Source organism: Sphaerodactylus townsendi, linkage group LG01, assembly GCF_021028975.2.
Source record: "Sphaerodactylus townsendi isolate TG3544 linkage group LG01, MPM_Stown_v2.3, whole genome shotgun sequence".
Lineage (NCBI taxonomy): Eukaryota > Metazoa > Chordata > Lepidosauria > Squamata > Sphaerodactylidae > Sphaerodactylus > Sphaerodactylus townsendi.
In genome coordinates, this window is record NC_059425.1 from 53,006,171 (window position 1) to 53,032,141 (window position 25,971).

Genomic DNA, 25,971 nt, shown 5'->3' on the forward strand with positions numbered 1-25,971 from the left:
CCTCCTGCTATGAAGAATGGGTCCCCTAAAATTGGCGGGGGGGCGGGGGCGGGGGGAGATACAAAGCTGGAAATTTTCCTGAGGCATTTGTTGGTCTCTAAAATGTTACTGAATTCAAATCTAGCTCAGGCCGTTTCCGCACAGGCAATTAATGGCGGCCTGGAGACGGTAAAAACACCGTCTCCAGGCTGCCATTTGCACAGGGGGCGCAGCTGCATCGCAGCCGCGCCGCCCTTGCGCCGCCCGCCTGTCGCGAGGCCGGCGTTTCCCCAGAGTGCTTGGAAGCGCTCTTTTTGGGGAAATGCCGCCTCGAAGCCGCTGCCGAGCTAACGGCAGCGGCTTCAAGACGCCTCCCCCACCCGGCACTTACCTTGTCCCCGGGCCTCCGCTGCGTCGCCAAGGCCTGGGGACACGCCCCCTGCCCTGCGCCGCTGGAGCAGGCGCACAGGGCCAGGGGGGCGTGTCCCCAGGCCTCGGCGACGCGCCGGAGGCCCAGGGACATGCCGGGTTGACCGGGCACCGAAGCTCTGTGGCGCCGGCTGCCTGGCTGTTTCCAGGACCGTCCGTGTGGACGGTCCCAGCGTCATCGGGTCGGTGTCTTAAACGCCGACCTGGCCGCTTCCGCCTTCGTGCGGAAACGGCCTCAGTCTTTGAGGCTGACCCTTTTTGGGGGCATCTGAAACTGAAACAAAGGAAACAACGGTGTAAGAAAATACAGTGGAGATAACCAGAACACAACACATCATTTTTGATAATTTTATTTCATTTAAATCTTCAAATTTTTCTGCCATGGGACAGGAATGCATGATAGATAGAAATGGCTCAAATATCTTCACATGACACACTCTTAAACCATATTTCATTCACAATTTTTCCCTAGAACATCTACAGTTAACATAATCCCACCCATTTCCATCCATTATCACAGATCCAATAAACAGCAGTTGCCAGCAATTGAAAGCTGTAAGGCTTGCTTTTTTCCCTTGCATATTAGAAAGTGTCCTTTAAACAACAACATGATAATATCATATCTCTTAACTCTCATTTTACATGGCAACCCCACAGGCAATAGATATTGCCAAACAAAATGCATTCTTTCATGGTGGAAAGAAAGCTCTGTGCCCCATGAGCCTCAGCAGACACTGTTCAATTTAACTTTCTAACTTTAGTGTACTCCTTTTGAAGGAATCAATTACTTTGATACAATCATGTACATCACCCACTGACATCTGGAAAATCTGCAAGACATGAACAAGCTCTCCAACATCACTATTTAACAGAGCACAGTTTAACAAAGAAATGGGTTGCCTGGAATCCACATCACTCTCCATTTGGAGCTAATTCGAGGTTTTTCTGGAATGGATGTAAACAAGAGGACCTAGATATATACGTGTGTGTGTGTGTGTGTGTGTGTGTGTGTGTGTGTGTGTGTGTGTGTGTTCGTGTTCTTTGGGAGTCCATTTGAGTATTCAATGTTACCAATGATGACTAGATACCTGATCTGTAGCATTTACTCCTGAGAAGATACTAGAAGGGAATGACAGTTCTGATGCACTTTGGAATGGCACAATCACATAAACGCTTGCACACTTAAGACTTAACAAACTCATCCAAAGTTTCTAACACAATTGCTAACTAAATCCTAAAATATCAGCACAATTGTTTTTTTTTAAAAAAAGATTCTATGTAATCAAAATATAAACAAGTAGGAATTTCTTTTTTGCAAACTTAAAAAAACACAGAGGAAAACTCTAGGCTCTTAAGAAAAAAGTCAGAGAGAAGGGTTTTTGTGGTGTAAATTAAAAGTCCTTTCAATTTTAATTTCTTAACAAAATGCCATGATATCCTGTAACTGGCCAGGTCTAGCCATTTCAGAGCTGCATGGCTTACAGCAACTGGGTAAGAAAAAACCCCAACACGCAAGAGAAAAATCCCCAAATATCAAACAGAATCCAAGTTAATGTGACATTTATATTATAGCTATTAAATAGAGGCTGTAGGAAAAAAGCCTATTTGAAAATTTCATATTCTGGCAGTCACCCCTAAATAGTTTTCATGATTGATTTACAACAATTATCCCAAGCACCACATTTCATTACAATGGGATCCTGCTAAAGTTTAGCCTCTTATCGAGGGAAGGAATTCGTATGAGAAGGCGAAGTTTTAACTCTAGAATCAGAACTTTTGTCACCATGCACTCAAGTCAGGTCACACGGAGGACAGTTCATATAAAGGTCACAGTGGGCACGCTTCAGTTTCAATAAATTTAGGCAAATAGCTCATTCTTACATTTTGATTGACAGTTGTTGGTTTTTTTTAACCTAAGCAATGTTTGGTTCACTTCAGTTTTTTAAGATCTGTCACCAGGGAACAACAAGGCATGTCCCTTAGCAGTTGCTGCCTTGGGGTTAAGAGTATCCAAAGAGCAGCATGCCCAGAGCCTCAAAGGAATGAGTAGTTGAGTAGTGTCAGAAAATTGCATAGGTATTGATAAGATGGCAGCGAGCACCACCCACTTACACAGCTCTAGTGTGCCGTTGTCCTTATCTCCCCTTCCCCCTCTTTTTAATATAAAAAAAGAAAGAAGAGCTCCATAAGGGCTTTGCTGTTTTGCTTATTTCCTGCCTGGGATGTATTTCTCAGCACTTCTATTTGGTGTTAAGATTCTTTGTACAGAAGATTAATTTTTTTCTCCCACCAGAGATATTACTGGAGCTAATTTCTTTCCCTCCTCCCCCTATCATTTGCATCATGCCTTTTTTTGACAACAATTTCATCGTTATATCTAATATACGTTTACATCCTCACACCTGGATTAGCTTTTGCCTAGAACTGCCAAGGTGGCTTCCTTGCAATGGTTCCACACACTGAAAACAGAAGATCAGACCAAGAAGTCTTCAAATGAAACCCAACAAAATTAGGAGTGGCTCCTAATTTGGGGGTGCTTCTCCTCCCCAGCTGTAACCTTCTTCCTTTTTACAAAAAGTTCTCACACCGAGAGGAAAAAATATATAAAAGACCATCTTGATTCTGAGCTCTTAAGACACTGGAGAGTTTTCAGGCTGGTCTTCAGTAATGGTGGATTCACTCTGCTCCTCACTTGTTTCATTGGACGGATCTTCACAGTTTGGCTCACCTGGATCCAGACTGCTCCCTTCACTCTGCTCCTCGCTTTGCTCTTCATTCGCATCTACAGTCTGCTCCAGATTATCTTCTGAAGATACTGGGAAGGAATCCACTACACTTTCATGAACTACTGTTTCATCAAATGGCTGGGCAAGGGGAACAGGAGTGCTTGGCTGTTCAAAGGTCTCACTGGGATGTACTGGCATTTTTGTTGTACCCATATCTACCATAATATCATTCTGTGCCAAAGTTACTTTCTCCACAAGTCTCCACTGGATGATACTCATATCTTTGCCTCCAGTTGAAATCAAGTGACTGTCATTATGAGTGAAGCTTACATTTGTCACATGGCTACTATGGGCGCTGTATTTATGACTTGGGGCCTGTTGAAACAAAAAAACAGATTTGAATATATATTTGATAAGGAACAGTATATTCATTAAATAGTACATTCATGTAAACAATGTACATCTCAAATACATGAATTTAACCTGGTATTAAGAATGTGCCTCCAGTTTCCTCCCTTTCTATCAGATTTTTATTAATTTGTTGGACCACATATCACTGTGAATTACGCTTGTTGCAAGACCAAGGATAAACTCTACATAAGCTTCTTTGAAATGACTATATGGTATTCCATTAGCTGCCCAGAATGCACTTTAGGGAGAATGTGAGATATAATTATTTTAAATTGATACATAACATTGGCAGTCTTGGCCCACATGAACACCTGCATAATAGTCACTCTTAGGATACCTGTACAGATCTGATGGGATTTAAATTGAAGTAGCATCACTGCTGTCTCTTCCCATGTAAATAATGGTTCTGTAGCTGTAGAAAATCCATATATTCCACTGTTCCTAAGTGACTCTCTGAACAAGCCCAGTGAAAAATAAATATTTTTTCAAGATTTCTGGCTTTTTAGCTATGGTTGTGTGATATTTAAACACAGAAGAGGCTTACGCCATTAACAACATTTAATACTCTTACAATATCTAGGGAAAAGTTTAGAGACTTATTGCACTTTATGGTCAAAAAGAGGGAAATTTGGGAATAATTAAGAAAACAGTTGTGGGCTACAATACATGTACATGATGCTTCAGTTGGAATAAAAAGTAGACAGACCAAAAGTCTTGCTACCCATTATCTTACAAACTGATGGAATGTACCATGAACTGTGCCCTGCCTGCACTTCCACCTGCCCTTTCCTCAGTATGTTGGTGAAGTACCAGAAGCAAAATCACACAAAATAAAAGGGCTAAAACATATACTCACTCACACTTTGGGACATCACACACAACACAAGTTCTTCCAGGTCACTCCTACCATTCAAGCCATGCTGTTTAACATATGTCAGATGCAGGTAACAGGGATGGTGAGTTGTTGTGTGTACTAATATGATGCTAGAATAATTACCCTTTCAGATCATATACATACATACATGTGAGTGTGCACGTACACACGCAGAGGAGATTTTCCCTTATACCCTGTCCTATTGTTGCCCCATAAACCAGGTCATTCAGACATACCTTTGCCTTGGAGCAGGGATACTGAAATAGATGGACTTTACAGAAGTCATCAGCAACTGCTATCACCTTTCTGTTATGAGACCTGACAAGAGCATTGATATCTGTTCCATCAGATCCTTCAGGCCACACTCCTTCAATATAAGAAAATAAATGAATCAGGGCTGTCTCCAGCTTAAGTATCTTAGTAAATCAGAGCAAAGCGTATGAGTATTATTAGATTAACTGACTACATCTGGATAAAGCTGAATATTAAGAAGATTAAATTCAGCAGGACAAAAAAGCATTCTATTTCAGACGCCTAACAGGCAGCATCTTAGAAAATGCATGGGCTGATCTATACTTAACAGAGTAAACAAGCTAGGTCTGAGATCCCCATACCACATAACAGTCAGATATGAGTTGCAGTTTCTCATCAATTCATGCAAATTTGAATGAGGATCATGGTGTTCATGGAGAACAATGTTTTCAGGACTTGAAACTGTCAAGAATGATGGAGCTATCTGGCCCATTTGAGAATGGCCTCGGTACGTGTTTCCTGAAACGGCTTTGCCATGTATGCTGTGATCCCAATCTGAACCAGGCATGCACAAATGGGCTGAGAATTTGGCAACTTATATCGGCCTGCTATACCAAGCGTATGCATTAATTAGCCTGCACTTTCCCTTTTAACACACATGCACATAGAATAGAATCAGTACACGTAGCAAAAGTAGGAATACTGTGTTCACGTGGATGCAAAGTACAATAGAAGATATAATATACAACTGTTCTGAATGTAATTAAATGATGATCTTTATAAAAAATACCACCTTTCCCTATAAAAAAAATCAACTGGATGAAACTGCAATTTTTTTAAAAAATGAACAAAATCCTCTTCTTTTTCTAAACCCAAAGTACCACAGTTTTAAACTCACACACAGTAGCATTGAAAAGAAAGCTAGAACTCACCAAATACTTGAAAGCCCAGGACACAAGTGTATGTTACCCAATCTACGTCCTTACAATCAGAACGATTCCTGATTAGTTTACAGCCATCTGGAATGTTCCCTTTTAAAAAGATTGCAAAACCCACAATGGAATTACATGAATAAGTGACATTTATTTTTTATTTTTTTAAAGAAAAATCATCTGAAAGTGCTTAATTGTACTGATTTCCTCTGATTTGAGAACATTTTGTTACCAACTGAATACTTCATGCTTAAGGGTCCCTTGTCACAAAACTAAGGAAGATTCAGCAACTTGTGCTATTCTGGATCTATCATCCACTGTGGGAAAGCCCAAAGATGACTGAAATGAATAAAAGCACACAATAGCTTTTGGCATCTTTGAGTTACATAAGCCTACAGAGTACTTTATTAACCACCTCTTTTGAAATGTGGCTGGGGGAAAATATACCTCCACTAGGATTTTTTTTGGCATAATAAGCATACAATTGGCACTGAAGAACTGTGGAGCTGGCTGAAAGTACACTGTTCTAGTCAATGTACCTCCACTGGGCTCACTTAGGATTTAGCAACTACTTGGAGAATAACTGAAGCTAAAAGTTCTTCATAATCCAATTAAATTAAGAAAGGACTCCACCATCATAAGGAAAACTGTGTCCTGTTGCCAATATGCCCTGCACATGTGGCCTACCTCCTCCACTTATGCATTTGCACAGCTTTATAAAGGAACTGCATCCCTTTCAGCTTTTTATTACCTCCAAACTTTTTTAAAGTGATAGGAAATGATTTTCAGCTTGACAGTTTACAGTCTCAAGGAATGGAGAGATGTGATCTTAATAGAACAAAAAAAGATGTTTTCCACAGTGTGGCTTTCAGAATTCAGTGTGTATATGCAACTTTTCATTGCCAACAAACCCAAATGTGATATGCCTGATGATCCTCAGCTGTCATGGTACGAGCCATCCAAACTATAATTTAGGAATAGGCAACATTCTGCTACATTTTGGACTTCTGGGATTGGCTCCTTTGGTACTCATAATAGATACTAATAGAATTTGAAGTTGCTTATACTGACTATCAGATAAGGCCAAAATCCTAAAGGTCCTCTTTCCTCTTTGATCCCTTATCCTTTGGTCTATTTAATATTCAGAAACGATCAGTACTATCCTTTAATTATGACCTAAGCAAAATGCCCATTACCAAGTTGCTCCCATGATTTCCATCAGTGTTGCCTCCGTTGTCAGGTTTATGGACATCTTGAATTATAGTGCTATTTTCTTCCTATGCAAGTTAATGGCAATTAAAGCCCCCATGTACTGCAGCCCTTAAATCCCTTTGTTAGAAAGACGATATTAGAAAGATGATCCCAGTGGATTCCCTGCATCTCAGCCTGCACAATTTGCCTCTTGAATTCTCATCTGCAAGCTCAGAACTACTGGCAAGCCAAAGCAAATTTACTAGGGATGGAGAAAGCTCATAAAAATGTCAGAAATGCCATTTGCTTGTTTAAAGAGAGCTGAAACTCATCAGCCCCAGACTGGTGTGCTCCAAGACTGAATATTTTCTCACAGTGTATTTCTAACACACATGGAAAAGGATGCACTGTTATACCAGTCGCTTGTCTTTCAAGGTTAAGAAAAGCTTGGTACAACCCAAAAAAGTCAAAGCCAAACTCCATCTTGCTCCTGAATACTATTTTGGAACCTTGGACTCCAGTCTGTGCCCTAATGATCAACAGTTCCCTCGCCCTGCACGATATCTTTCATGTACTAAAATTTCAGCTCAGCCACAAAGTCACATGTAGCCTATCAGAAGTCACTCTTTCTCTCTCGCTTTCTCATTTGGATGTACAAACATTAGTCTCCCACAAGTGGTTTGTGGAAACAACTGCCTAGATAACATATGCAAGGCATGCACAACTTGGAACCTTCCCCAGCTGAATGCGGCCCAACAGATACATACTGAGCTCTGCCAAGTGTCTGACAAACCCCTCCATCCATGCAGGCAGAACATAAGCCAAGAGGTTTATGAAACCTCTAGAGGGCCACTTGTGGAGGGCCAAAGGACTACCTTCATCTTGGAGACCTAGAAGTTCCATGAATTGGTATGTATGCAAAGGGCTTTGAACCACATACTGTTATTAAATGACAGGATATTACAGTGTCAACATGTATCCCCAACAGTACCTGACAGAAGCCTCTAACGAGGCAGGCTTATTATCATTTTCAAAGCTGAAAGCCTGTTTCATGACACATCGCACGCCAGCACCGCTCCTCCCTGTAAGCTGTTAAACTGATTGATGCCCTTGCAGAAATGTAAGCTATATTTGGAGGCACCATTAGGCAAGAAATAGCTCAGAATCATATCAGAAGGTCAGGTTACAGAAGGTCATGCTAGTTTTCCCTGTCAGCAAGTGTTAAGGACCAATGTCTCAGTCTGCATAAGGTTCCCCCCTCCCTTCTACTTTATGATCGCTCAGGCTGCTAAGTCAATACAGTTTTGTACTTACAGTATAGTATTTCATAGTCTCCTGAGTTTGACATTATGAATTTATTCTCTGGGGACCAGTCTAGGTGTGTAATGTAGCTGGAATGTCCCTAAAAAGTAAAGAACACAGAAAGAGGCAAACATGAAACTTCTCTTCCCATTAAGTCAGTTTCAGCAGCATAGCCATTGTTAGTCTGCAGTAGGCGAGCTAGATTCATGTCCAGTAGATTTGAGGTCAGTAGCCCAAGTCCAAGATAGATTCAAGTCCAGTGACTCTTGAAAGCTTATACCGTGAAAATCATGTTGATCTCTGTGCTACTGGACCAAATCTAGCTCTCCAGTTCCCATTGAGACTGGAATTTAAACTAAACAAAATAAAAAGCAGGGGGAGGGGGCAATACTGCAAATCCAAATCACCAGACACAATGCTGAACTGTTCCCAAAGGTAACTAGCCACAAAAGCAATCCATCAAGTTCTACTGCTTCACCCCTTGAACAGGTAATATGCAAGTTTTTGTACTCCAGTTGCTAACAATTTTTTTTGCTTTGATATTTCCCACCTATTCACAATAACAAATGTGATTAAGTGAAAGAAGGCTAAAAGCTGGACAAATTCACAATAAAAATAAGATGAGACAAATTTTCACCCAATGCAGTGGTGAAAGGAAGAATGGAAGAGAATGGCAATCAAACCAGGACTGTACAGTTTCTTTTACACTGCAATTTACTTATTAAAAGGGAATTTTTGCTTATGCTAAATAATGCCCTTTCAATGGAATCATCTCCAAATGGACTGAAGGTAAATGTACTTTCAGCATGTGTGAAAGTATAGTTTCAGGGACTGACAAAGCTTCCTTATGTCAAGTCAAACTGTTGGCGGATCTAGCTTAATATGGCTTTACAGCTGCTCTCCAGAGTCTTGTGCAGAGAAAGATCTTTCCTAACACCTGCTTCCTGAGGCCCTTTCACTGGAGACAACAGCGAATGAACCTGGAACCTTCTGTACACTCAACAAATGCTTTGCCACTAAGCGGCATATTGCTACACCCAAAAATAAATTTGCCATCCTCTTTGCGCACAGCGGCACAGACAGGACAGGGTTTCTACAAGGTTGGGAAGATTCCCCAGGTAAGCTGAAAAAATATGACTTTGTAAATTTACCAAAAGAGAGGAAAACCCTAAAAAATGATTTGACAACTAAATACTACCAGATATTCTCCAAAAGAGATAGAAATGTGACATCAGTTAAAAGGAAAAAAGGGGCTGAGTCAGTGCCTGAGAGTTTAGAGAAGCCAGGAAGGAGAGATTTTGGAGAAGGAGGTAGAATTTTATGCTCAGATGCCTGAGTACTGTTTTATGAACACTATTTTAGACTACTTCGTTGCCTTACGTGCTTTCATGCCTTGCCTTGCTTTTAGTGATGATTGTCATTCGTACTTTTTATTATTACATGCTTTGGTAGGTTTATTAGGTTTTTGTTGTTGTGATTTGTTCTTATTAATTTTAATTGTGTGCTTTGTTTTATAACTGTAAATTGCCTCAAGCAGGACTGAAGTGGCAGCAAACACATTTTCCAAACAAATATATAGATTTCCAATCCTGCTCCAAGTGCTATTTCTGGAAGACCCCCAGTTTATCTGATATTAATACATTAAAGAGTACTGTGATTCAGCAAAGCACATGCACACTAGTATTTCCCTAGTGTGTCACAGGTCATTAAAAAAAACTCTTTTAGGCATACATCCAAGATGCTTTCCAGCTTTTTTGTAAAAATGGACAGCATGAAGTATGAATGTCAAGAAACACTTGTTTACTTTTAACTGCTACAGGAACAAGCTGGACAGGAACAAGAAAGAGAAACAAAAGTCCTATAGTATGTGGGCTGTTCATACATTATGCCTTCCAAGGTCATTATGGTGGCCAATAAACTCTCAGCGAGAAACTGGAGGCTAAATTTTTTTAAGGACAGAGTCTGCTCTTTTTAATGTCAATGGGAGAACTGAATGCTGACTTCAGCGGAAGCAATGCTGCAAAACCCATAAACAAAGATTACTGTCACCCTATTTATAGTTGTCCTGCATCCAGGAGAAGTGACATGCAATACCTTCAGTCTACACAAGTGTAGTGCCGCTGTCAAGGACATGAGTAAGGATTTGGACACTTTTTTGCTTGGAAATCTTCCTGGGTTCTATATGTACAGGCACAGTTAAAAGCACAGTTTGTAGCAGTCATTGTCACAATAGCATGGACATTTTCCCTGGTCACAGTGATGGTGGAAATGGTTTGGTGTGTGGGCTATTATCAGTGTAGAGTATTGTTTTTGCCAAAGTTTTGTTACATGATTCCATGCAAAGGACAATAAACATGGATAAAACGAGGAAGATAAAAATAAGCAATTGTTTTACAAGTATCAAACATTTCTGATTTCTCAAATGGTCCTCAACACAAACAGTGGGGGCTTAAAGAGAGAAAAAAACACTAAAGATGTAACATACAATCCCCCCCCCCCCCCAAATATCTGGGATCTTTAAGATCCTGGAAACTAGTTGTAACATAAAAGCACATGGAAGGGAAAGGATACAGCCCTTTACTAAATCCTGCCAGACATTTGGCAGCTGTTAAAATTCCTGTGGGAGGTGGGAGGACAGAACAAAGCAGTTGGGAAGGGGGGTATGTTGTGGTGGAAAATCCCTCTGAGCAAGAAACTGTGACAGACACAATCTGAACATCTCGTTGTTGCAATAGTCTAAATAGCGGAGCTTCACATTCCAATGGAAAAAATTTCCGTTCAGCAGCTACCCACAATGAAAAGGACATTTCATGCTTTCCCTTGGATAGACTGTACATGCAGTGAGAGTAGTTACTACTGGCTTCCTTGGACAGCAAAAATATGCAAAGAGCAGCTGTTTGTGTATACAGGCCCAGCCGCTTCATCCCATCATCAGTGAATCAAAGTGTATAAAGACTTCACAAATGGAAATAAAAAAATTGGCAGCACATATACAAAGCCAGTGCAGTATGCTGCAGGCCCTACTGAATGCCCACTGGGTGCATCTACTTCTGGGAGCAGAGGCAGTTAGTTGGGTCCTACAAGTTTCATATTCATGCATGGAAGGCAATTTCCCTGAATTTCAAATCCTTATTATATATGTCTGTGCTCCATGACTTCTTGTCAACAAGGTTTCCCCAATTCTCAGCATTGACTTTTGAAGGGGTCATGGAGCTACTGGGTGGGAAGAGGAGGGGGGGGGGGAGAATTAAGCTGTAAAGTGGAAAGTTCATAAGAACCAACCCATTTTAACTATGTATTATCACTGATAAAACAAAACACCGTTTGAGAGGCCTGGATCATTCTCGGCCCTCTTGTAAACATATCCATGGGCTGAATTGCCATTTGAATGTGAAAATCAGAACTAGCCCTGTATGTGTACCTGCCCTTCCATTCCAATGCCCCTAATCAATCATCTGGGGAGTTGCCAAGGGAGTTTTCACACAGAACTGCATTTTCCTTCATGGGCATGGGGAGTTGCACTGGTATTCAAACCAGACATACAGAACGCCCTCAATGCATGTATCAGATTCCAACAATATCTCTCAAATGGAGATGGAGGAATTGTGTTGCAAATAAATTGATACCAAAGGGTCAAGTTAAGTCAGGCCTTTGTTCAGTTAGCTAATTATATCATGGTATTAAATACAAAAGCTGAATCTGGAAGTGTTCTTTTGGACCTGGCGATAGTGAAATAAAACAGAAAAGCAATTTAGAGCTCATTATGGGACATACTAAACTGGAAAGGAGGTCTTATTGGACCCTCTGGTAGACTAGTCTCTCAAAGCAAATCATAAACCTAAAATCTGGCTGCAGAACAGCTTGTGTGACTGACAAAGCAGAACACAGGTGGTTGATTTCTCAGACCTTTCATTTCTGTAGCCTTAGGCTGATCACAATAAAAAGTAAATACCAGAATCAGAAATCTGGAAGCATGCTTTGCTGCATTTGTAAAAGGGAAAAAAATCATATAGGGCTAGGGAGGAGTTCAAGGCAAATGATAAGTTTCAGGAAATGGTTCGCAGAAATGACAGAACTGAAGAAGCAACAAAAACTACAAAAGAAAAACACAAACTCTTCCAAACATCACAGCAAAAGACAGGCTTAACAATAGAGTATTTTCCTTCAAATGCAGGGATGAGCTCTTGGCAAGAAGTGTTGGCCAGAATTCTTTTCCTGTTCTCTTTATGGGATATTTGAAGAGACTGGGACCAAAGAGAACAGAGGTCTGCTTTAATAAAAGTTCTCTCCTTCTCATTCTGTTCAAGTAGTAGCAGCAAAAGGAGATGTCACACCTCAACTTATTTCCTTTAGCTTCTCCTTAATCCAATAGTCTCTATACAAATAAGCATTCTGAATCATTTATAATGTAAGAAAGTTAGTCCAAAAAAGTATAAGCATTCTGAATCATTTATAATGTAAGAAAGTTGGTCCAAAAAAGTCTGACCTATTCTAAGTCAGTCTGAGGAGCAAGATTTCAGCGTTCAGACATTTTTACGTTCATGGTTATGTTTCTATGCAATTTAAAAGATAAATTAAGATAAAAGATAAATTAAGACTCCCTCTAATTTTTTTGCAGATCATACAAAAATTTGATTTATGATATTTATTTTAAAATTTAGAAATTCTCCACAAGAGGGCATTAGATACTGCAGATACATAAACTTCAAGCATTATGAAGATAATACATGGAGGTCTATTGGTAAGACCATGACAACAACAAATAGGAATCTGAGTAGAAATGTTCTATGTATTTCCTGCATAACTTCAAGTGATGCATCTACTACCAGTATGTGGTGTTCAATTTGGAACAGCTATCATTTCTTATAATCTTTAATGCACTCAGGAAGTGCAAACGTAAAAGGGAGAGGAGAGGACAAACCAGCATGATTGGCAGGCCTCCAGCTTTTCATTGTTACCAAACTGGAGGAGGAAGAAGGCATGAGGAAGTTGCTTCAGTTTCTGCAGTTATGTGAGCAGGTCCCAGAGAGGGGTAGAAATCCACAGGACTGTGATCACCCAATGTACAGATGCTTACAGTATAACTAGATGCTATGCTATCTAACAGGTAACTTGGAAGAAACAAGTCCCATCTGGCCTTAACCCATCTTGTTGTAGTCACTAACATGGAGAATGAAGAGCTTCCACAATAACAATAAGAAAAATTGAGTTTTGATTCTTTTGCCTGGAACCTACAAACTTGACAAGGGCTGTGAAGAAAAGAAATGCCTGTTTTGCTTCCCTATCCCATGAAGCTGACTCACCGCACAGCTAGGGGAAGAGGAAGACAAACACAATACAATGGCATCAGAAATCGAGGAAGCTCACCAAATGCTCTTCTTCTTTCCATCTTTTCTTTCCTACCATGCCTCTCTTTCTTCCTAGCTCCTTCCTGCATTCTTTGAAGAGTCATGCCTTTATTTCTCCATTTCCAAAGGTAATCTTGTATCCAGAAACAGCACTATACTTACAGTGTCTCCCCGCCCCTCTTAAGCCCCAATGAAGCTGCCCTTCCTCCCAAACAGTTGCCTGCTGCATCCATTCCCAGGAGGAGTTTCCTCGGCACAGTTGGTGCCGTAGTGGCTGAGAATATCAGCTTCAGCTTGGAAACCCCCCCCCCCCCCAGCTTGGGGGTAGTGGCCACTTCAGATGTGGCTTTCCCAGCTCTGTGGTGGTGGCATCCATGCTGCAACTGTTGGCCCCACAGGCCACTGTGGTGCATTTGCCTGACGTGACTTTCAGTCCAACCAATACATCTGAGTGGAAAAACCATTAAGGTTTTATTTTTCTACAGAAAGATAAAGAACAGACACAAGGGGCTAATGCTCAAGCTTGTGCAATCTGATACACTGTGTTTATCTTTCTTCAGGCTGTCTCTTCTGATTCATATGATTTTCCTGGTCCACCCCCAAACATCCTGCTTGGATTCCAGGTGTCGAGGGTGGAAAGGCCAATCCTGTGCCTCCGGAGTTGGAGGAATCTCGGCCCAGGCCCAGGATGGACAGGAAAGTAAGCTGGCCATCCCCTTCACTCCCGCACTTCTGAAAGAGAAGGGGATGGGAGGACAGATGAGAGGTGCCTCAAGGGGAATAAGCGACCAGTCACGATCTAGCTGGACAGCCACAGGATCAGAAGAGGCTGGGTTCGGGACTGTTAAGGCAACCCAAACAGCAAGCAGTGCTACAGCATTCCAGAGGCTGGGGAGAGTAGGTCTGTAGCAGGCAGAGCCAGTAACCTTCCCCAGTTGGGTACCTAGTTCAGCCAATGGGGACAGGCTGAAGGTACGGAGAAGTCAGAAGGTGGCCACAGTGGGGAGGAGTAAGAGGGAGGCAGTATTGGGCCAGAGTATCTGGCAGGACCAATGATGGGACTGGAAAGCAACTGACAAGGTGGAGCTGGCAGGTGCCTCCAAAGAAGGTTCCCAACAATGTCCAAGGATGAAAGGGCAGGCACAGCTCTATGCTCCTTGTTCCTGGAGAAAAAAAGGAACAAGGTGAAGAAACACCCTTTACTTCCCATTCTAGGGAAGCCAGCTCCAGTGCCCAGCAAAACAGCAGAGCATCAATAAACAGACTTGGACAAAGAGGAGTGACGCACTTTTTAAAATCTTCTATGCCATCTTTATGTTAGTACTGATGGACATGATTCTTCAGAATTATTTGTGATATACACATCGATGGTTCCATGCATAGTTAACAATATTTTCAATGAAGGGACTACTGATTACATTTGTAGATGTCATCGGATTGGGAGAAGTAGCAAACACACCACAAGATAGAGCAGAATTAAACAAGATCTGAACACACTGGAAAAGAGGCCATTGTGAACAAGATGCAGTGCAACAAATAGAAGTGCAGAATTCTACATTTGAGTAACAAGAACAGAAAGCATGCATACTAGTTGGGGGATATATTTTTTGAGACTAATTCATTCTATTAAAAATACTTACAGTGCACTTTCCATATCTGCTATACTTTCTTCCATTGTCTGTCACTGTATACAGATAAATGAAGTTATCATGGGATCCCACTGCAAGGAAGGTGCCATCTACAACAGAAATCAGAAACAGTACACCATGATGTATGATCATGGTTTATGTCAGTGTCTAGCTCTCTCTGTCAGGAGGGACTGACTGATCCAATGAACCACAGTCTGAATTGATTCCTCATTCTCCCAGCCCCTCTATCCCAAACACTCAGCTCCTAAGGTTCAGAGCCCCCCCCCCCCCCCCCTGCAATGGATGGGATGCAGTAAGACGGAGCTTCAGCTCGATAAGGTTATGGCAAAAATCAGGCCTTTTTCTTATATGAGTTCTTTTGTGAATGGAACAAAAGCCTGTGCAAGAGATGGTGAGATTTCTGTCAATTCCCCTTCTTGCTATAGTCTCCCCTCCTATCCCCCGGTGCTGCAGCCAACTCCACTCTTGATAGCCACCAACATGAAGGAGCAGCTTTTCAGGGAATGTAAGAGACTAGAGAGTGAGTAGGATGAGATCATGTCTACAGACTTCTTCAGTTTGTTATTTATTCGATGCAAGTTGGTATCACTGGTCCAAAAGCATGTGGTGTGCCTACAGTTGGCTATGAAGGAAAAATATAATGGGGATCAAACATTTTATAAACTCCAGGCCCATTGAACATTTTGAACTGAATTACTGCCAATATATTCAGCATAGTGCACAATACAGTAGGAACTGGTTGGCCACTGCAGGAGACAGATGGACCACTGGTCTGATCAGCAGATCTCTTCTTAAATCTTCTTTAAAGTACCGGCAAATGGTAATTATTTCAATTATGTAACCTAAGTCCCAGAGAGAACTTTTCCCACAAACTGAAATCTTAAGGCTGCAACTTTGCGTTCCATTTGCGCAGAGTAGCTCTTCATGGGGCTTCAGTACATCCTTCTTATCTCCAGCCATGTTGTCTCCATTCCTGTCCTGAAACCCTCTTGGAATAGCCAGGAACTCTGTCCTATCCAACACACTGGTGACTCTCTGGAGAAACTGAAGCTTATGAAAGCACTGAGGAGGACACATTCCAAGCTGAGGCATGGAAGGATCTCTGATTTAAATTAATGGTTCTGCCATGCCACAGTATGCTTGCTGAAAACAGCAAGAAAGAAGGGCTCTGAGCTCTATGAAGAGTTATTTGGCTCACTGATCTATGTGCAAGTGGTTTGCTGGACTGCTGTTTTTTTTTTAGTGAATACCTACAAGATTGGATCCCAAGATCTAGAATGAGAAGGTGCTGACAGCTGTAGCTATTTTCTTTATTTCTTTTCCTGCAGCAGTCTCTTCTAACCTCTGGAAAGTTGATTCCCAGGATTGTGGGACTGTGGATTAATAACCATGCAGGTTGGGGTGTTGCAGGGAGAAGGGATGAAATCAATTTCCTGTCTTTTTTGTCAATAATTTCATCTCCTCAAACTAAAACCACAGATTGCTTCAGAGGTATACATTAATTAGCTCAGGTCCTTTGTTAGCAGCTGTCAGATTTCCTTCTGTAACTTCAAAGACACCTGCACTTCTAACGTAGCTCTCAATGCACTTAGTGACAAAATCTTTACTGATTTGTTACATGAACTCATGCCCCTAAACAATTTATTTACCTAACAGTTCATGGAAATGAGCCAATTAATTCTCAATATCTTCACCAATGCAGAGCATAACATTATGAAAGTGTTAAAGCATATCAAAGGTTTAAACAATCTTGCTTGAAAAAATGCACCCATTTAGAGAAAATTAAATGTGTAACTGGAAGGGGAAAGAAGGAAAATTAGACTGTAAGTCTTTTACCACTCTGCCTACCTACTGTGTAGCGCATCACTGAGAGCTGCTCGTTGCCATCTGTATGTATTGAAACCAAATCTCTTGTTTCAGCATCCAGAACAAACCATCTGTTAAGGAAAAGAAAAAAGGAAAGAAAATCTAGGCAAAGTTAAATACTCAAACCACAAAACATCTATTTGAGTACTGGCACCTCTCACATCTGACCTGGATGGCCCAAGCTGACCTGATCTCGTGAGATCTCAAAAGCTAAGCAGGATCGGCCCTGATTGGAATTTGGATAGGAGACCACCAAGGAATACCACAGACAAGCCACTCCTGAACATCCCTTGCCTTGAAAACCCTAGGGTGTCACCATAAGTTGGCTGTGACTTGATGGCATTTTCCACTACCACCACCTCACATGTCTACCACTAGTGATGCATGGTAATAAAAAGTCTATTCTTCACTATTTCACTTCTTCTTTCCCTTCCTGGGTGGTTTAGTATGGTGAGAAGGTATTTGCTGGATCAGTATGCCAAGCTGCACCCAAAGAGGCCACTGTAGAAGAGTAGCCATGGCAGGGAACCATTCTGAATAACAACTGCATGGCCACTAGCTCTCACACACTTTTTTCCTGAAGCGCAAAGCACCAGCTTATTCAAAAGCTGCTGAATTTGCGCATATTCATGCTACATGAATGTTCTACACTTCTACTGAGCCAAACCAACTGCTGGGGTCATTTACTTACACTATGTGTAGACCACAGTGCCGCTGTTCCAGAATCATAAATAAATTAAAAACATGGACAGCAAAATGAATCTGACATTTAAAAACCCCATCATGAGAAATGCCGATCAGAGTTAAGTCTCTAGAAGAAGTCATTTCTCATTACTCTCAAAAGCCTCAAGCTTTAAAACCAGATATCTGGAAAATGGCCTAGTCCAAATGGCTTAAAACCAAATTTGTGGTTAAGGGACCACATGAAAAGCACAAAACATGAAGCAGCTCAACATACCACCACAGCTTGTGAATACGCTGTGTGCAAGATGGATGGAACCAGTGGAAAAAATAGCTGAGATGTTTTCATTGGACAGCAACTGAAACCACTTATAATAATATTGTTGGGGGCAACATAAAAAAAATGTGGGCTTGCCTACAGCTGACTCTGTACTGAAGATAGAATAATTTCAGGCTGCTGCTTCAGTACTGACTTGCATTTAAACCCCTTGTTTTTTTACACTTCCCAAAGTACTAGAAGTGTTTTCTTCTGTCACCTGTGTTAAATCCTAACAGATCCAACGTAGGGAAGGTGATAAATTCTTACCAGAGCACATCAAACCACTGTGAAAATATGCATATCCCTTTACTAACAGTGGCCTGTTTTGGATCTCCTGTCCTTTGAGCATAGTATAGCAAGTATGAAAGATGAATGTAATGAACAAAATGAACAAAATTTATTCAAAAAGGGATAGCTGCACCCTTGCTACTATAAAATTGATACAATAAATTATGATAGATGCTGACCAGCCAAGCACACAGATATTAGTGGGGTAGGAAATATCCAGCTCAAGAGGACTTCTCAATTCAATTCAACAGAAGGCACAGATTTGTGCCTGTAAAGGCACAGACATAATTTTATTTTATTCATTTATAGCCTGCTTTTCTCACTGAGACTCAAAGCAGATTACAACATTAAAAAAAATCCAGTTCAATCTAATAGTAAGGATTACATCAACAAAACCAACAATGGAAAAAATATTGTGTAGGTACAAAGTACCCTACTGAAGAACGTGGGTTATAAAGGTAGAATACAATAAGATAAAATATTACAAGCATTGCATTAGACTCTGATCCTATTCCTTATAAAGAGATCAACTTAGCTGTTCCACTATATTGAATGAACAAATACTTCATCATAATAATATATACATTGCCAAAAATATTTTCATAGAAAACCAATCCACAGATGATATCAAAATAGCAAGTTCCATTACACTGCAGTTCTGACCTCTTTATAAAAATGCCCCCCAAGAATATTTCCACTTTGAACATTCTGTGAAATGAGAGTAGAGAGGCATTCCACAGCCGCCATCCAGAATGCAGTTGAATGGATCTCATGCATTTGCAGAGTGGTAGCTTCCAAAGACTTAGCTTAGCTGCATGAAGCTGTCAGGGTGGCAGGAGAGGCAATATTGCTGGTGTGTGGGTCTAAAGGCATAAAGGGATTTGTAGGTGAAAGCCAAAAACTTAAACTGAACCCAGTAACTGAACAGTAACTAGCAGAGTGTCTGTATAATGGGCATGATATGCGTGTTCTGCCTGAGGCCTGATAGTAACTTGGCTGTGGCATTTCTTACCAACTCAGGTTTAGGCATGCATCTGCAAATCAGAGTCTATATACCCAGAAGAGGCAACTGATCCAGAATATTTTATGCATTGTGTGTCAAGTCAGTTTAGCTTTTTATCTGTTGCAGGAGCTTGACCATAACAACTAAATATGATGCATTATCACATCATGTCAGCCCTCAACAATGCCAAAGATTACAGATGAGTGAAATCAACTCTGTTTTTGGCAGTTTCACAATGCATCTAAAGCAATTACTGGCAATTGATTAGCAACTGGTAAATCCTCATCCAATCCTCATCTGTGAAGAAAAAAGGAATGATTTTTTGAGATGGTAGAATCACATAACCTATTAAGGTGGAGGACAAATACCTGCTCTCACATCAGACCAGGTTTCATACTCCAATTAAGTATGTGCTATGACCTCAAGCTGACCAGATCCACATTTACAAACCCTGTCCAAATATGATAGCTCTGTGAATTAGCCTTCCAGTATGGCTGAGGGTTCAACTGAGCATGAATAAAATATCTCCTATAATGAGGGATCATTACGTCTTTCAAGTAGCTCAGAACAGCAAAAGAGAAGTGCTGATGAAAATAAGGTACTTATTTCACCCAACCTCAGTATTTTGTTTTATGATGTCCATATCTTTGTCACTGAATTCTAACCATTAAAATATATTCTTAACAATCATCTTCCATGGCTCTATATAAGGATCTTTCTCAATAATTAATTTGATTTGTAGGCCACCCTACCCTTTACCAGCTCAGGGTGGCTTCCAACACAAATAGGATATGTATGCCAATAAAATCACATAAATTAAAATATAATAGTTCCCTAACAGCCTATACAGAAAACAGGGAAAGTGGATCATAGAGTTGGAAGAGACCACAAGGACCATCAAGTCCAAACCCATGCCACACAGGGACAATCAAAGCACTTCGAACAGATGGTCATCCTGCCTCTGTTTAAAAACCTCCAAAAAAGGAGACTCCACTAGACTACGAAGAAGTGTATTCCACACAGTCGAACAGCCCTAACTGTCAGGAATATCCTCCTGATGTTTAGATGGAGTCTCTTTTCCAGCACCTTGAACCCATTACTCCTTGTCCTAGCCTCTGGAGCAGCAGAAAACAAGCTTGCTCTATCTTCAGCATGACATCTCTTCAAATATTTAAACAAGGCTATCATGTCATCCCTTAACCTTCTCTTTGCCAAACAAAACATACCCAACTCCCTAAGTCTCTCCTCATAAAGCATGGATTCCAGAACTTTTACCATTTTGGTCGCCCGCCCCCCTCTGGACCCGTTCCAGCTTGTCAATATACTTATTGAATTGCGGTGCCCAGAACTGAATACAGTATTCCAGATGAGGTCTGACCAATGCAAAATGGAGAGGTACTATTACATCCATGCTGACAGGGACTGATGGGAATTGTAGTCCGTGAACATCTGGAGAGCCGCAGGTTGCAGACCCCTGATCTAGACCCTACTCTTATTGATGCATCCCAGAATTGCATTGGCTTTCTTGCATTATACTGCTGACTCATGTTCAGCTTGTAGTCTACTAAGACTCCCAGATCCCTTTCACATGTAGTGTTGTCAAGCCAGGTGTCACCCATCCTATATCTATGCATTTCATTTTTTCTGCCTATGTGGAGTATCTGACATTTATCTCTGTTGAAGTTCATTTTGTTAGCTTTGGCCCATCTCTCTAACCTGTCCAGGTCATTTTGAATCCTGACTCTGTCCTCTGGGGAATTAGCTACGCCTCCTAATTTGGTGTCATCTGAAAATTTGATTAGCATGCCCTCTATTTCATCATCTAAGTCATTGATAAAAATATTGAATAGCACTGGGTCCAGGACAGAACCCTGTGGCACCCTGCTAGTCACTTCTCTCCAGGATGAAGATGAACCATTGACGAGCACTCTTTGGGTGCGGTTAGTCAACCAATTGCAAATCCATCTAACAGTAGCATTGTCCAGTCCAAATTTCACTAGCTTACTTGAAAGAATGTAATGGGGCACGTTATTGAAGGCTTTACTAAAATCTAGGTATACTACATCAACAGCATTCCCTTTGTCTGCCAAGAATGTCACTTTATCAAAAAAAGAGATGAGATTAGTCTGGCATGATTTGGTTTTGAGAAACCCATGTTGACTTTTAGTGATCACACTGTTCCCTTCTAAGTGCTTCCATGCTGTCTAATTATCTGCTCCAGAATCTTTCCTGGTATTGATGTCAGGCTGACTGGACAGTAATTGTTTGGGTCCTCTTTCTTCCCCCTTTTTTTTTGAAGATGGGAATAACATTAGCCCTCCTCCAGTCCACTGGGATGTCTCCTGTTCTCCAGGAGTTCTCAAAGATTATAGCAAGTGGTTCTGAAATTATTTCTGCCAGTTCTTTTAATACCCCGCAATGTAGCTCACCAGGGCCTGAAGATTTGAATTCATTTAGGGTACCCAGATATTTCTGTACCACCTCTTTATTTATTCTGTGTTGAATTTCCCCTGCTGTATCTTCTGTTCCATTTTCCCCTGGATGTGCACTGTTTTCTTTTTGAGAAAAGACCAAGGCAAAGAAGGTACCATCCCGTCCGCATTTTGTCATCTTCTCCATTCAGTGACTCTATCCTATCATTTTTCTTCCTTTTTCTACAGACATACCCAAAAAAGCCTTTTTTGTTGTTTTTAACCTCTTTGGCAAGCCTCAGCTCATTGTGAGCTTTAGCTTTTCTGACTTTCTCACTACACGTCCTTGATATTTGTTTGAATTCCTCTTTGTTTTTCCCTCTTCTCCATTTCTTGTATATGCCCATTTTAAATCTTAGCTCAGTTGAAAGTTCTTTAGAACTCCATTCTGGTTTCCTTAGACACCTCCCATTTTTCCTCCTCACTGGAACTGTTTCAAATTGTGCCTTGAAGATTTCACTTTTAAGAAATTCCCAGCCATCATACACTCCCTTCTCTTTTAGTATTTTTATTTATTTATTTATTTATTTGTTTGTTTATTTGTTTGCTTATTTGTTTGTTTAATTTATATACCGCCGTCCCCAGAGATCACATCCAGTAGTTTCGAGATCACAATGAGATCACATCCAGTAGTTTCCTAAGCTTACTGAAGTCTGCTTTCCTAAAGTCTAGGATGTGTGTCTGACTACACTTAGTATGTATCCCCTTTCCACTGTATAACAAACTCCAGGAGAACATGATCACTCCCACCTAATGAGCCTACCACTTCCACTCCACTAATCAGGGTATCATTATTGGTTAGAAGCAGATCTAAAATAGCCATTCTCCTTGTTGCTTTTTCCACCTCCTGAACCTTGAAATTGTCCGCAAGGCAAGTGAGAAGTTTGTTGGACCTGATAGTCTTGGCAGAGTTTGACTCCCAACAAATATCAGGATAATTGAAATCTCTCATTACTACTATATCTTTCCTTTCTGAAAGTTTGGTCATGTGTTCCAGTCAGGCTTGGGGTTCTGTAATAGACCCCCACAATGAGATCACTGCTGCTTTTCTCTCTCTTAATATTCCCCAGATGCTCTCAACAAGGCTTCCAGGATTTAAGTCATGGACCTGCTCATAGCTGTAACCATCCCTGATGTATAACGCTACTCCTCCTCCTTTCCTGTTCGATCTATTTCTCTGAAATAGGTTATATCTTTCAGTTATTACATTTTAATCATGAGACTCATCCCACCAGGTTTCAATGATGCATGAATGGGGATGAGAATGGGGATGGGGAAGAGGGGGAGGCAGTAGATGGAAAGAAAAAAAGTTGCTGCCTCAATTGCACCAAATCCTGCAGGGCACAGGTCTCCTTCAACAGGGCATTCCATCAGGGTAGGAATTTAAAATCCCTTTTCTCACACTGGAGGGTTTTTGCTTTAAATGCCGATATCCACACATGAGCTTCCAATGAATTCTGGGTTTTTTAGTTCCTACCTCCAGAAAACAGAGGAACAAACAAAGACAATTCACTGAGTCTCCACAAAGCTAACTATAGAGAATGAGGAAAATATTTTATTATTTCAAGAATTACATTTTGTTTCCATGGCACAGATGGCTTTGTTTTACTGCAATTAAGAAAGTAAAGTGAAGAAAATATGAATGGGTGATCTCCATCTGGAGTAAATCAGACTATTCTTGCTTGTATTTGGATAAATTCTTTGGAATGATCAGAAAACCGGAACTTGGGAGAGTGTTATATTTTCATGGTCTCTTTTTAAACAGTATTGTATCTTTCTTTTCCCTTTATGAATTAGGTAACATATAGGGAAAAGACTGAGTGCTAGGGCAAAAAAAGAAAAAAAAAAGAAAATAATAATTCTCCAGGGAAGGACCTTTTCAAGTGGGATGTTTTGTCTAAACAGAAGTATGTCATTTACCTTCCTGAGTGTGTTCCTATTGCTACCACAGTTCCAGTTGGATGGAAGTCTGCACAATGCCCTGGTTCCTGAAAGATACAGTTAGATACAATTGATTTACCATTTATGTAGAGTACACAGTGAACTGCCCAACCCAGACTGGAAGAAGAAACGAAGTATGAAGCTGCCCAAATGACTTGAACTACTGTTCCACCAATCCCACTATAGCAGAATTTTCCCAAAGTGTTAGAAACAGAAAGGCCTTTCTAAGCTACCTGGAACCTGTGGTGATTATTTCACATTTCAGTCGACAAACATAATACTAGCTCTGCTTCTACCTGAAACAGGCAATTGGGAAGTCTTAGTTGAACGTGCAAGGAAGCCTCCTATGATTTACTGATGGTGCCTGAACAGAAAGAAGCTCACGTACATCTAGCAGCCTGGTCCATTCCAGTGTGTGGTCCACCGAGTTCCACATACAAACTTGTCGATCTTGAGCACATGTTAAGAATAGGTCTTTGAAGGGATGTGTTCCCAAGCCCCAGAGTTCATCTGTGTGACCCTACCAAATACAAGTAAATATGCATCTGAATGATTTTACAAAATTCCGTACCTGAGAAACAAATCAAGCCTTTTCCCCCCAATTGGGGGTGGGGACTCACCTGCACTTCCACTCGAAAACCGTCATTAAATGTACCCCGCAAAATAAAGTTCCGTGATGTGCCAATGAGAACTTGATCTGCTTTGCCTTCTGCCACTGCTCTGATTGTCCCATACTGATCTGGAACCTAGGAAAACCAAAGTTCCATTGGTCATAAAGAACCACCAAATATTTTAAGAATTACAATTGTGTGTACTTACAATATTCAAGCAAACTGTTTTCAACCACTCAGGGGTACGAGAAAGGGTCAATGAAAATGTGTTTTTATTTTTTATTGTGCATTTTATTGTGTATTTATATAAACCCCAAACTTCATTTCAGGAATTCCAACTGAAAAATATTGAGATAACGCAATGTAATCTCAGCAGCTATGTGATGGAAGTTAAGACCTCCATCACCATGCCCAAGATCTCACCTTGCCCAGGACATTTAATGGAGAACTGGAGATTTGCGTCTAGAATTAAAGCCTCACTTAGCTGTTTCCACGCCAACACACCATACCATGCTGTCTCTCAAGAAAACATTCTCAAAATAATAGCATATGGATTACAGTCAACACACGACATTTTACAGTCTAGCTAACTGCAGGTATAATCTAATCAAGAGTGGGTGAAGCATCAAGAGACTTCTTCTCAATTATGACACTATGAGCTCAACTTCTTTGTCATTTACACCTGTGTCATCACACTAAACTTCACAGAGTTGAATTCTTAGCCATTCATGAACCTAATTTAAAGATAACTCTCTACTAGGACATTGGAAGCCAGGTAGCACCACATAAGAATGGTTTCAAATGGCATAATTCAATGAAGTATCTTGCAGATTCTCCAGTGACTCTATCAACATATCCAGTCTTTGAATTGTCCCAACAGAAGAACTGAATGAGGACTTTACACTGAACAATATTAAAAGTTATTTTTCAGCAGTTGGGTAAAAAAGATTTGACAGGCAAAGGTATATTACCTGAGAGGTGATATCCCACTTTGAGATTGACAAGACTGTCTGAAGCCATGCACCTTGATATTATGATTTTGAAACAAAATAACCATGTTTTTGAATGGTATTATAAGAATCCATGTTCTACCAATGCTTTGCATATTCTGAAATGCAGCTTGTCAGTGTACTATTCATCTGAACAGATGCCAGAAAGATAAATCAAATTATTATTGTAACTATTTTTTATTCAAAGAGCTGGCTGGATTTTTCAGTGTCTAATAATGACTTTGTAGAGAGTACATGGCACCCGAACAAAGCAAAAGAGGAGATAACAATCTATACTGCTCAAGTCACTCTTCACAAAGCAAAGTAGTGATTTATATCCAGTTGGCATCTCTGTGCTGATTTTATTAATTAGCCTCAAAGTTCTTTAAAAAGATTATTTCCCCTCTCTGATGGCTTTATTTAAGTTACACAAAGACTATGAATTTATCATTGTCATAAGTTGTTTACTTGGTAAAGAGAAAGTAAAACGCCATTTGTTTTTATAAATGAGTGACCAATTGCAGTTGAGAGAAGTGTGCTGAATTGGGATCAACAAAACCTGGATTCAGATCATACACAATCACACATTTGTTAAATTAAGCCATGCTCTCGCAGGCAAAATTGTCCACTGCTAAAATGGGAGCACAGATTCTTGCTTCACAGACAAACTAATCAAGACACCTTTAGAGAGAACAGTTGGAGTTCAAAG

At 40.6% G+C, this 25,971-nt stretch overlaps 1 protein-coding gene across 5 annotated transcripts in view; it reads right to left on the bottom strand.

The window, feature by feature from the left end:
- Positions 1-742: 742 nt before the first annotated feature.
- The window catches only part of EML4 (EMAP like 4), a 192,452-nt gene continuing 167,223 nt past the window's right edge, over positions 743-25,971 (bottom strand). For all 5 annotated transcript variants that reach the window (XM_048502038.1, XM_048503677.1, XM_048502835.1 and 2 more), the window contains 9 exons: positions 24,283-24,408; positions 24,051-24,182; positions 23,642-23,709; positions 16,942-17,030; positions 15,085-15,182; positions 8,109-8,196; positions 5,604-5,702; positions 4,656-4,786; positions 743-3,509 (listed from right to left, as the gene is read on the bottom strand). In XM_048502038.1, coding sequence (XP_048357995.1) covers positions 3,039-3,509; positions 4,656-4,786; positions 5,604-5,702; positions 8,109-8,196; positions 15,085-15,182; positions 16,942-17,030; positions 23,642-23,709; positions 24,051-24,182; positions 24,283-24,408 — 1,302 coding nt within the window. In that variant the 3' untranslated portion in view covers positions 743-3,038. The remainder of the gene's footprint in view (positions 3,510-4,655; positions 4,787-5,603; positions 5,703-8,108; positions 8,197-15,084; positions 15,183-16,941; positions 17,031-23,641; positions 23,710-24,050; positions 24,183-24,282; positions 24,409-25,971) is intronic.